The 13,316-nt window shown below is 36.1% G+C and overlaps 1 protein-coding gene across 5 annotated transcripts in view; it reads left to right on the top strand.

Annotated features, from left to right (window-relative positions):
* The first annotated feature begins 59 nt into the window (after positions 1-59).
* Positions 60-13,316, top strand: part of LOC144452043 (RNA-binding protein Musashi homolog Rbp6-like) — a 95,952-nt gene continuing 82,695 nt past the window's right edge. For 4 of the 5 annotated variants that reach the window (XM_078143048.1, XM_078143051.1, XM_078143050.1 and 1 more), the window contains exon 1: positions 1,005-1,281. In XM_078143048.1, coding sequence (XP_077999174.1) covers positions 1,025-1,281 — 257 coding nt within the window. In that variant the 5' untranslated portion in view covers positions 1,005-1,024. Of the gene's footprint in view, positions 172-1,004; positions 1,282-13,316 lie in introns of those variants that run through there. The other variant, XM_078143052.1, reaches the window with a different exon arrangement.

Genomic DNA, 13,316 nt, shown 5'->3' on the forward strand with positions numbered 1-13,316 from the left:
AGTCTCGTAGCATCTCATTCCAGATATACGAGATTTTGCGTTGCACGTGCAAGGAAGGCGCCAGTTTGAAAGGATAGCAGAATACAATTATTTTGACGGCGCATAAATTTCGTTAGGCCAAAAAGAAAACAATAGGACAACAATGCAGGAATACAACAAGCCCGAAAAGAGGTAGGTTAATACAGACTTGCTTTTTAAAGCTGTAAACTGTCAATATTTTTGTCACAAAAATAGACTGTGAACTGTGATTTCGCAAATCTCGGACGCAGCTAGCAGCGCGGCGCGGACGGGCAACCCTTTCACTGAACAAGTTCTGAAGTTCAAATTCGATGACTTTCGGGCGCGTGCCAAACTAAATTTTCAAGACAATAACGCCATCATTTACTGTGAACGAATATACTGATAAACAGAATAAAAACGGTGGTCCAGTAACTGAGGGAAATATACTTTGAATTGACTATTGTGATCGATTTCACCACTGATTTTGACGATATCGAATCGAACGCGCGTCAATATTAATTGTGCATACCATTCAAATTGTTCCTGCCTTTTACGTCTTAAAAATAGCTATAAACTTCACATTAAGTTCCCGGGAAGGCTTGTTAGCGACACGCACTGGAGGACGAAAGAACTTACTTTGTTTTTAGCGCTATCGAAGTGCCGTGGCGGCGCTACACACTCAGCTAGCTTACAACGCGGTCACCGTCGACTTCAACAAGAGAACGATATTAGATCACGTGGTCTAAAATGCCCAATAAAATAAAGTTGTACTCAGCAACCGCGAAATAACCAGAAAATTGTCTCGTTTATCACCAAGATTCATTTCCGGCGTCATATTTCAAGTATTTGCCATTTTTTGTGAGAAATGTAGTAATTCAGACGAGAATAATTGTCGTAGACTTAGACTTCTGGTGTTGTTTTGATTCGTCTTGCGAGCACGTGACTCTATCTGTGTATTTTGTATGCAAATGATATGTAAATGAACTGGCGTGGCGTGGAAATGATTTTACGGTGAGTGACAAAAATGGCGGAGGCTGAGCTCGCACTGAGTTTTAATAGTACACAGAATAGTGGCCAAACTTTCCTTCACCCGACACCAGAAGCAATTCTCGCTCAAGTAGCAATGAAAGATGAAAGAAATCCACTGCTCAACGGTGAAAGACTACCGGGATGTGAACAAACAGTGACACAAACACAGACTGCCATCGTGAAAGGCCCCGATGATCATGAGTGTGCTCCGGGAGAGCGGATAAATGCGTCGAAAAACCAAGACGACGATGGGTATTTACTCTTTCTGTTTTATTTACGTTGTGCGTCGGTGGTTTTCTTTATTGGTTGTGGGTAGTATCTTTGTTACTTTATCTCACTAGTTGGATAATTTTTGGTTTATGTGTTGCAATTTCCTTTTCAAGAATGAATGAATTAGTTGGCGATTGCGTGTGTGTATATACGTGAATGGTCGCCCATTGCAGTGTATTCCAAAGCCGTACAGGTATTGATTTTTTTCAGAGGACTGTTCCTTAGTTTGTTGTTCAGTGGCCATTCCCAACGGATTTACGCCCATATCGACAAAGCAGTAAACTGCAGTGATTACGCCCTGTAGTGCCGCTCTTCAAAGGTACATTTACCGCGGCACGCAGTTTACCTGCAACGTCGTTTGGGGTTAAAAAACTCGAAGTTGCGTGTGACTACTGGCCTTCGCCATTTATCGGTAGACGAACATCTGTGTGTGTACTTTACACCCCTTATGAAAATAATCACGGTGTGTAAACCAACGTGTGCGGGTTTAATGCTAAGAGCTAGACTTAAAAATCTCCAGGCTTTTGTAATTTCAGAGTACACCGTACTGTGTTGGGATTTTTTCCCCACATGGTTTTTAAGTGACCTGTAAGGCATAAAGTATTCGACCATTTCGCTTTTAGACAGAATTCCAGTGGCTGCGGGTAAAATGCAGAATTAGCATAGGTTTAAAAAGACAGACTAAAGTTTATTGTTCACTGGTTTTGCAAAGATTTGAATGTCTGAAAAGCATTCTGCCATAGTGAGCCAACTTCTCTTATAAATGTACATTGCAATGCTCAGAGAAATCCGCCCGTGGCATGTAAAACATGTTTTATGCTCTCAGTTTATCAGGCCATGTTCAGTAAAATAGTAGATGGAAGCATCTTTTGAACATTTGCTGTCGTCAGTTCAAATATTCCCTCCACTTTCCAATGGCATGACATTAATGCAACTTGATAAGAGAAACTATTTTTGAGTTGATCATTGGTTGTAATTGCGATAGTATTTATATAGTAATTGACACCAACCAAAGTAGTGGGGTGGCCCTAAAACAGAGTGATAGCAAAGACAATCCTTGACAAATTTTATCATAGTTTGGCTAATTGCTGGATACAGTAAATGTTGCATACATGTCACCGAGTGTTAAGATTTACCAATGTGTCTGCTGTGAATAAGTATTCAGGCTTGTGAGACAGTTTCAACATATAGTGTATAATTCTCCAGTAATGTGTAAATGCATGTCTGCTATGATGCAATTTTTCATTCAAACTGAACTTCTTTGTTTACATTACGCAACTGTAGCTATACAGATAATGGCCGGTTAAAACATGCTATTAATCTGTATGAGAGCTTTTAATCACAATGGCCATGTTCAGTTAGCAAAAAGAGGAGTGTGTGCACAATAAAATAAATTACTTTTTATATACATAATGTAATGCAATGATGAAATTAGAAACCAGTCTGGAGCAAGCCTATACAGTGATAAATCTAAGGACAGTGTGTAGTATACATAAAACATATTGTGGGATTGACAATTAATGCCGTTATGGTTTTGTGAAATGTGAAATTACTGTAAGTTGTCAGAATAGCACACATATTCAATCAATCTTCTCATTGCGAGTCAACATGTGAAAAATAAGCTAGTCATTAACCTCTCTACTTTCTATTATCATATTGGATTTCCCTCTGTTATTATCCAGAGCAATTTTCCAGTGTAATTTCAACTCCCATTCATTAATGTTTTACATTTCCCGTGATTTCAAGCGTCTTTAGTAACATCACTAAATTGAATATACATGAGAATTTCAAGGGAAGGCGTTTTGTCAATCGTATGTGTAGTTTTCAATACCGTCACTTTAGCTGTTTGTGCTATCTATAAAAACAGGTGTAAGCCTTTTCCTGCTTTTTTTCCCCGATTGAAAATGGAAAATGCATTTTGCTGTAACATTTGAACTAATCCATTTTATTGAATATTGGTAAATGGTAAAGATCAGTGCCATCTCTTCCGCCAGAAGTGCCGGTATAGTTCAAATTAATATTCTGGAAATAACTAGCTTGAATAATGAAATCTATGAAAATTGTGGTTTGAACATTGAAGGACTGTGTGAATGATAATCATGATGGCTGTCGCTCGTTATGAATGTGGTCTATAGATTGAAAGGACTGATGGTTAATCAGCATGTATTGTCACGCTGAAAGAGAAACATAGAAATCTGCTGTCGACTACAAATGCAGGTCAATTAGCTATAATGGAATTGAGGTCAGAACGAGAAAAAATGTGTAACGAATACAACTGAGGAGCTCTCTGCTTGATTTCAGTATTGAATGTGCAGTTTGAAGAGGAGTCCACAAATTTAGAGTAATGAAATAACGATCAAGATCTATGCAATCAAGGTAGCAAGAGAACTTGACATCAAGTCACATTGTGTAGTTGTAATGATACATGTTGCAAATTGGTCAAATGGATAATTATGTATTAGTGTACAATACATGCCAAGTGCGCAACAGTGTTAAACGTTGAAGCTATGCAGCATTTATGTCCATGTATTATTCTATTGGTTTATAATTGGAAAAAAAATGTAAATGACTTGAAAAAATATTATTAGAAAATTTCAACGTGGAAATGAAATTTTAGGAAATAAAAAAATGGAATTTCAAATTTGGGTGTATTTGGTGAAAACGCACGTTTGGAAATGCAAGTTATATTAATATACAACAAAATTATCTTTATCATCTAAAATAAAATTACATCCACTACAGTATCAAGGTCTTCAATTTAGACAACAACTTGAACGAGGTCTTCGTAAAATATAAATGTCAAAGTCATTAGCTGGAAAGATACATGGAAGTAAAATGGTCTGTGGCCTTTGATCCCCGATCAATTTGTCGGCTTGGATTCAGTGTCACTACATACAAATGTACACATCTACAAGACAAAAATAGATGTGCACTATGTTGTTTTTGAAAGCTACTTCATATAATGAGATTTGTGTTAACATATCAGGAAACATGAACACACCTTTTGAGCATTTGATTGTACCATTCATGTGGACACTAAAACCAACATTCTAAGGAGGGGTCGTAATTTTGTGCAGTGTATCATAATATAGGATTCACAATAGATAATGATTAAACATTGTGGAACTTGTAGAGTAAAATCCTGTTATTTGGAAAGTGATAATGCCTTGTCACACATTCATTGAATAGTCCTATGTTCCTTGCATTCATACAATTGTACAGTCCAAATTTGATATTATAGTGTTTCAGGATAGTCCACCAAAGTAAATACAGTAGTAACCCTTACATTAGGTTTAGAGCTCCGAATAGAAAGTACATCTGTCTAATAACATCATTGTAGAATGTTTCACAAAACCCAGTTAGAAAACTTTGACCATCAACTTGAAAAACACGAAATAGACAACCAACTTAAAACCTATGCAAAATAAATAAATAAATAATGAAAATTTACGATATAATTTCTATCATGGTCAAGTACTTAGTATATATTTTGGAAGGCTCACCAAGTTTTGCTTGTCTTAGGGAGATGGGTCTTACAAGGCAAATTCTGGTAGACCCATCATCTTGTAGTTGCATACAAGGAAAATTTAGAATATGATGAGAAATAGATCCTTGTTATGTTAGATGATGTTCACTAAGTGATTCTTTTTAGAAATAGTTTTCTCCTATGTGGACTTTAATGATGTGATAAGGATACACAATGATGTTGTAGTCTAAATCTTTTGTAATGCGTGGTATTCTATCAATCTGTCCATGCCAATACATAAACAGCATGAACACTGTCAGAAATGGAGTCAGTCATCAAACTCTCATCAAGAAGGTTTACAGACACATCTTGTTCTTGTAGGATGAATATAAAAAAAACTGCCCTGTTTAACGATTTATGAACTCCTTGGTTCATTTTACTAAATTTTGAAATCACGGCATATATTTCTATATCTTTTGCCTTTGATGTAAACTTGTGGTGGGTGGCTTTATCATGATTTCTGAATTCCAAATGAGTGGGTAATAATGTTTATCGCATATTTACAGACCTGTCGTGGGACTACTGAAAATAAGATAAGTTGATACGGAAAGACTTAGTTTGGATTATATTTTGAAACTGGTTATTATTAGCCTGGCGTGATTTACATGTATCTATACAGAACCGTCACTGTGTATATATATTTTAATATCAACGTTGTGAAGTACGTCATTCACTGTGTAGTCCAATAGTAACAAAATAGTGCATTATAATTTTGACACCAAGGACTACAAAAATATTATTGAAAAACTGTCATAATAGCCTGGCTTTGTATGTGTATTATAATATCAACCTTTCGATGTACGTCATGCACTGTGTAATACTGTAATGATAACAAAATGTTGATATGAAATTTTCACACCAATGAAAAAAAATGGTTGAAAACAGTTGTAATAACCTGGTTTAGTGTAAGCTTATATATACATACACTAAGTGTGTGTGCTTTTAATACTAGTATCAAACTTGTGGTGAATGTCATAATGTCATCAGTGTTCTCCCCAGGATAGATTGCGACGATAGTGACTAATTTGCATATTAATTTACATATAAATAACATTGTAGTTTGCATAGTGTTCAGCACATAGTATGCATGTCTTCTACACTGGAACAAACTCTGACTTGTTTATTTATTTTAACACATACACACATGTACATTGGGATCAGCCATTTCTCTTCATGTGAAAGTGTTACTTCTGATATTGTCATTCAAAGATTACCAAAGCTCAAATATGGTATAACACTTTTGAAGCATGGTAGAAACCTGCCAAGCATGGCTGCCGAGATGGCAAGGATGGTGTTTACATCATACTTTCTCTATAGTGGGGATAACACTGATGCACAGTATAGTTCAATAATGACAAAATGTTGAAGTGAAATGTGGACACCAAGGATTACAAAAATTCGATTTGAGTGTGTGACTGAGGATGGAGCTGGAGAGGTCAATCTCTGATTAAGATGCAGCAATATTAAAGTGATTTATGTATTAGGTACAGTCCCTGTAGTCTTAGCATGTCATTGCCACAGCTGGTACAGTAATTCATACAACATACACACATCTCCGACTGCGTACTAGTATTCACTTACAGTGCCAACACACATATTGATTTTTATCAATGACAGAAAAATGGTTTGTTCTGCAATTCACATCATTTTGGCCATTTTTGATATAAAAAATATTGTAGTATAATAGTTCAAATCTCTAGTAATAGTAATAAATTAGTAATAACTATTTTAATATATAATATATGTTGATGTTTGGAAAATGTTCTGGTTTCTTGTGTTCACAGGTTTTGGTATTTTATCTCGCTATCTTTGCATCTTTGTCTCTATTGTGACCTTTTCATTGTACAGTGTGTGTGTACATATTTAATGTAATAATCCCGAATGTTGCACAGATCTAGCATGTCAAGAAGTGTATTCTGGCATGAATTGATCAACTATTCAAACTGAAGCTATTGAACCTAGTGGCGACAACACTGTGCATGTACAGTACAGAAATATTTATTTGCTTTGAATGGGAAAAGATTGGCAGTGTTCACCTATGTCCACACACAGATGTTACTAGCCTATTCAGAGATTTGGAAGGCTTGGCAAATAGAATTTAAATTCAGGACAAGCTGTTTCCCCCTCGACGGTAATGCCTAATATTGTAACACAACTTAATGAAAATATTGGTAGAAAAACTTATTTATTAAAATTTGTAGGGAGTCTGAGTGTGGCAGGATAAATAAAATGTGTCAGGCTGTTACTTATTCCGAGCTGCTATTGGCGTTTGAAATCATGGTAGTTTCGATAGTGTTGTGCCCATTTCTTTTTAATATCAACCCCGTAGAATAGTACATATGTTCGTCAAAATCCCCATCTGTCACGGTACAAGAGAAAATATGTTTCGTCATAGCAAGCTCTACATGACAAGGCAAGTATTGCAGCCACTTTTTATGTTGTTATTAGCAGTCTTTTTATGAAATCCATTGCTCCTGTTCTACTGGCTAATGAACAAGTCAGATGTCTGTTTTAAACATATCAACTACTCCTATTTAGCTGCTAACTGAAACTTAAAACAGCTTTATTAATGTAAACAGACAGAAAATTGTACAAAATATAAAGTCGATGTGACATAGCCTGATTGTATGTTTCAGATGTGCAGTGTAGCATAACATGTGTGGAGTGTCTTCAGTATATATATACAAATTTAACTCTGTTGAAAATGTGTAGTCGGTACATAGACACAAATTGACTGAGTGTAGTTATGAATTCTCAGACCGCTCATCACCAATATGCTGGATGAATTAGACATACCAGTATCTTGTGATGTGTTTACAGGGTCATTATTTCTATTTAAGACTTTACCAAACGTATGCAAATCTTCTACCTTTCTAGCTATTCAAATTCTAACCAGTGGATTTCTCGTGGGTTGACCCTTGACAAGCATATTATTTGTTGTCCACATACACACCATCATTGTAAACTGCGTAGTGGGTTTCCCATCTCACCTGAAGTATATATGTATGTAGCAAGCTGCTGCCAAATAAATGAGAAGATATTACAGTAATAGTCCATTTATGAAAATAACATGCAACGCATGAACTATCTTTTTTGTCGTAATTGATACAATGCCATTCTGTATAATTGAGGCAAGTTATCATCATATAATACATGAAATTGTTGATGTTCTCATTACAGTCTCATTTCCTACCTTACTGGTGTCATTATTTTCATATGTGACACTTTTTATAGCCATAAACTTCTCAGCAGCTTGAGCATTTCAAAGTCCATTATTCATTGTCTAAATTGCAAAGTATCAGACGGCATTTTGCGTGCCTGATACGCTCCACTGCGGTTGTGAAATGGACACCAACTTTGTTATACTGGCACTGGAAAGTATAAACAGCGTGTACAAGTTTGTTACACATACTGATTGTTTACGTCCTTAATCTAGGGTTTGTTTACACCTGTATCAAATTCTTCGCTTTAAACAAGAATTTTTCACACAGATAGTTCACGGTGTTACTCAAATGTTGATGGATGTAAACATTAGTTAGGAAACGTAGTGATACAAATATTTTGTTTTGTTCCCATTTCAGTTAGTAGCGAGTACTGAATTTCCATATCAGTGTGCCACAAAATATTGATCGTCCGATATTTGTTCTGAATTCCTGTTTGGCAATTTTTTTTTATGAATGCTTCTATCACATCACTTTTCAGCTTGAAAATAAATTGTGAGTGAATCATATAATCAATAGGACAAACAGAAATATGGAGAAGTTTAAGAAAAAATATGTGTGCGCATTCTGTGTACAATTGGATGTATATAAGCTTATTGATGTTTCGATGAATAAACATAGTTGCCGTTGTAATGTAACAGATGTTGGTAAAACCTGTGATAAAAGAATTTCTGTTCGCATTAATATTTAGATGATTTTTATAATTGTGTAGGGGTTATGAGAGTAGACGGGCAAACCGTACACACTGATGTGAATAAACTTCCCATTATTTCCTCCTGCTACCATATTGACCCAGTGGATTCCACAACAAAGTTCAGAATGTGAGTAATTTCAACAAAGTTGGGGAATATTTAGAGTGTGATGTGACGTATTTTATTTTGTAAACCAGTGAATTCTTAGTGTGAATAATATTGGGGGAAACTTCACAATTTCAGCAAATTTTGTTTTTACATAAATTTACAGTCACTTGGAATGTGATTATGAGTACATAAGTTGATAAGTTATGAGTTGATATCACAACACAGGGATGGGGGGAGGGGTGAGAAATGATCTTTTCAAAAAATATGTGAACCAAAACGATACTGTAGAGAAATTATTTTGATTAGATATCTAAATATAGTACATAAATTGAAACGTCTTTATTATCCGAAATGGCATCAGTCAGTGGTGAAATTAAGATTGGACGTCAGGGAGAACTGAACCTCTGTAGATGCTGTGTTATGCAGTGTTTCAATTAACACTGGTGTGTTTATGGTTGTTGTTACAATGAATGTGAATGTGTACACAATGCTGGACCTGTCCTTGTGATTGAAAATGGAGTGACAGACCGTGCTAGTGTTTCTAGAAGCTTTTTAGAATACTGGGAAGCTTATTAGACAATACTGAGGAAGCATTGTTGCTATTGTTTGCATTGTTACAGGATTCCGTTTGTTTATTACTGTGGTAAATTTTCCTCGGATTTGGCCTGAATGTCCATCGTAAGACGTAATCACCAGAAAACTGGCATGTGGGCACCCACTCTGAAGTGCCTTTTCACCTCATGGGAATTTAATTTCAATCAGAATTTCTTAACCCAGATTAGAGTTAAGCCACATCCGAAGGAGTTAATACCAGCAATCTTATGAAGCTGTGAATGCCAATGTATTGAGAAATCTCAACTATAGGTAAATCTGGGCTTTTGTATAAATTCGTCGGCATTGTTTGACCAAGAAACTCTTGTCCTGTTGACCAGTTAGTTGATCCCCCTCATGTATAGAAATTCATTCATTTCCATACGTCTGTGCTCTAATATTAATCTTGTTGCTCTCAGATTGGTTGAATCTCATTTGCAAAATAATTAAATAAACCAAAACCGCTTTCGAAATTTTGTTCAGTTCTATGTATGTATGTTCTTGAGTGGCTTTCGACAAACTTGCCAATGAAAGAAACAAGTTCACCTTGTAAAATTGTATTACTAACACTGCAGTTTGATACTGTTACTGCAGGTATCAATTCTATTGTTGGCTATGTACATTGGAATTAGTTTGAATTTTCCCAGGCAACTGAGTGCGAGTAGAAGTGAACCTGTAGTTACATGCATTTGTACTACCTTTGGGTGTTTATACCATCAGATTAATGTGGGTAGTATGTAGAATATTAATAGTCGCGTAATAATGTTTCTATTTGATTATGCGTTCCTGGCTATTTTAAGCCACATATAGACTCAATATAACTGCAATATTGCTGTGTTGATGGTTTCTGTATTGTGTTGGGTGTAATTTACAGACCCACAGTAGCATGGGTTGACCTGGCTGCATATTGGAGGCGTTGCTATATTGTTACATAAGAAGGGATAAAATAAAGCTCCTGATCTTTACTTTGTTTGTTGCAGACTACTAACCTGTGCCTGCCTTCCCCATATTACATTCACAGTTTTGACACATGTGTGGTACATGTCTGTCAGCAGCTAATTGGGTGAATTATTACAAAAATTTATAAAAATCTTAACCTAGCCTAGAGCTCAATTTTCACTCTATAGTTGCGTAATGGTATAACGTTTACTGTAGCGTCAAAGTTTGCCACTTTAGTTCGCAATTCATATGATAATCAAGCAAATAGTAGTTGTAGGACTAATGCTGTTTGCTGTGCATGTGTATACAAGGCTAACGTGACAACAAGAAATTAGTGATAATTGCACTCTAAATGAAAGCGTATTCAAAGTTTATGAGAAAACATGATTTCCCCCCCCAGCACTGTCTTTACTCTGTGGCAATCTGCATGTATTCCGTAACATGTCGTACAATGCAGTCAGACTACCGTATGCAAGTAAGCAACGATTAGACTAGATTTATAGTAGCTACAAATGCCTACCAGATGACACTTTGGATGTACAGAACAAGTGAATAAAAGTTGCACTATTTAGTATTGGGATATGGTCTCTTTTTTGGCGCCAGGTCTTTCCAAGTATTATTATAGAATTCTGTATACTATTCCAGTGCTGTTGCTATGGTTGAAGTACCAACATAAAGGGGAAGGAGGAAAATCTGGTAAAAATAACATAGAGTAGTTTTACATTCTTAACATATGTGGGGAACCCAGATGAAATTACTACAGAAATCAGTTAGATATTACCTTCCAACATGCCCTGAGCTACAAAACACTATCAATTCACACAAGTCTGAACATTAGAAAAATCAATATCCATCCATATATGTCATTTCTGGAATCAATTTCAAAGTATGGTATTATTTCTAGGTGTAATTTCACCACAGACTGGTTTCAATATTGCTAATGTTAAAATTGGCTTCATAGACTGCCAATCTATTTTATCTATCCCCTTTGTCTTACAGGAAGGGTGGGATTTAGTGAACCATATGGTACAAATGTAGGGTTAGATGTCTACGAAAGTAATCTCTTAAAATTCAACTAAACTAAACTTGGGTCAGTGAAACCATATGGTAAAGCTATATTCTCACTGTTAGTGTTTGTATTCAAATGTTTTTTGATGCACTTTGTGTAAAGCCTCTCCAAGCATTTTGCATACCGATAGTCTAAAGGGGGCAAAGGTCAACATATCTGCTAGATATTGTTTAATCAGCAAGCATATATCACAGACCATTATCACCAAGTTTGTTAGTACCTCAAATCAATAAGTTTCTTGCCTTATCAGCATTCTTGTCAACACACACACACACACACACCCCTTCATTGTCTCTATAAATCAGGGGTGGTTTTTCGCCAGACAGGTTCATAAATTACGTCAGTCAGTCGTCAGCTAAGTCGGTTAAGTGTAAACACTTGACGGGAAGGACTGTAAGCTACCCTGTCATTGTCGTCTGACAAGCCTGTTTGGAAAATGATCAGCCACTTTGCGACATGAAAAGGGGGAGGTAGCTGTTCAACCTTGACCTTATTGTAAGCACTATTCGAAGTCCTATACTTTCCAAAACGCAATAATTGCAGATTTCAGAAAAAAATTGCCATTGTAGGTGGCCTGCTAAGGTGTCAATAGATTTATTCTGCACTGTTGAAGTGCTTTGAGTTAGTTTAGTGTTACGAAAACACAATAAAACAAAGCCTACAATGTAGGGTCTTGTGTACATGCATTCAGTCTGTCAGCATGGGCTGTACTTGTGAAACAAATAGGTCTTGCTATTGAGAAGTAGATGACAACTTGTTTCACACACTGAACTATAAATTGATGCCTTATTGTATACAGTAATTGTAATACTAGAACTGCTGTTCCCACGCAGTTCAAATTATACAAAATGAAATTGTTCCGATCCAAGAAAATTGTTCCAGCAAAATTATGACGATGTAAATTGTGTATGGTAGTTTCAGGATTTTTATAAAAGGGGAGTAGTCTTTCCATTGTAATGAACCAAACCAACGTCGGCGTCGTGTTCTGTGATGTGAAAATAGGGAAAAATTATTTTTTTGACGGAATGAGAAAATTGCTGTGAAACTCGAACCAGCTTGGGTGTCATTTCCCTGAAGGTCTGTTAGATGCAAAATATGAGTGCTTTAAGGAATGTTTTTCAATCTTTGTAAATGTCTTGGTAATATAAATGTGAAAAATGAACAATATTCTGATAAAATGTATAAAAGTAGACTTGTATCATAGGTAATGTACTTCTTCATGAAAAGAGAGATGTTTATCGTACAAACATCAAAGGTGAAAATAGTTTATCAGAAAATGCATTTTGCCGATGGACACTTACAATATAGGTTTCACACGAGGGGAGAAATGAATGAATGTATGTTTGAAGTTTTATATTGAGATAGTCATCTGATGCTTGTTATTCAAATTACATACAAAAGCAACAGATCCCTTACTTGCAGATACAGTCACTGATCATTTATTTATACATCTTATTGAACCAATCAGTGAGATGGATTGACCATTTAGATCTCGTCTTAGTTCTGTGTGAGTGTTGTTGTATAGACAGGTGATATGGCCCATCACAAGAAGCCATTCTGAGTCCCAGCTTTAGTTAAATGGCCATGAATAGAACGAGTCCATAAATCTTGCCGTACAGAAAAAAATGCAGGCTTTTCAACAACTCTTGGATTCTTTAGGCAGATGCCGGAGGGTGTTATACACCTTTTTGACCCCAAGGATTATTTGACAGAAGGCAGAGAGAGAGGTAGAGAAGGGTGTGGCACGGTTGGAAATGTTCACCATGGCATGGGCAATGATCCATGACAGTGGGAAGCCAAGCATAGCCTTTGATTTACCTTAGCTTGGCAATACTTTTTAAACCGCAATGGGTTGATGTAGGGGGCTCTGT

Source organism: Glandiceps talaboti, chromosome 22 (assembly GCF_964340395.1).
Source record: "Glandiceps talaboti chromosome 22, keGlaTala1.1, whole genome shotgun sequence".
Classification (NCBI taxonomy): Eukaryota; Metazoa; Hemichordata; class Enteropneusta; family Spengelidae; genus Glandiceps; species Glandiceps talaboti.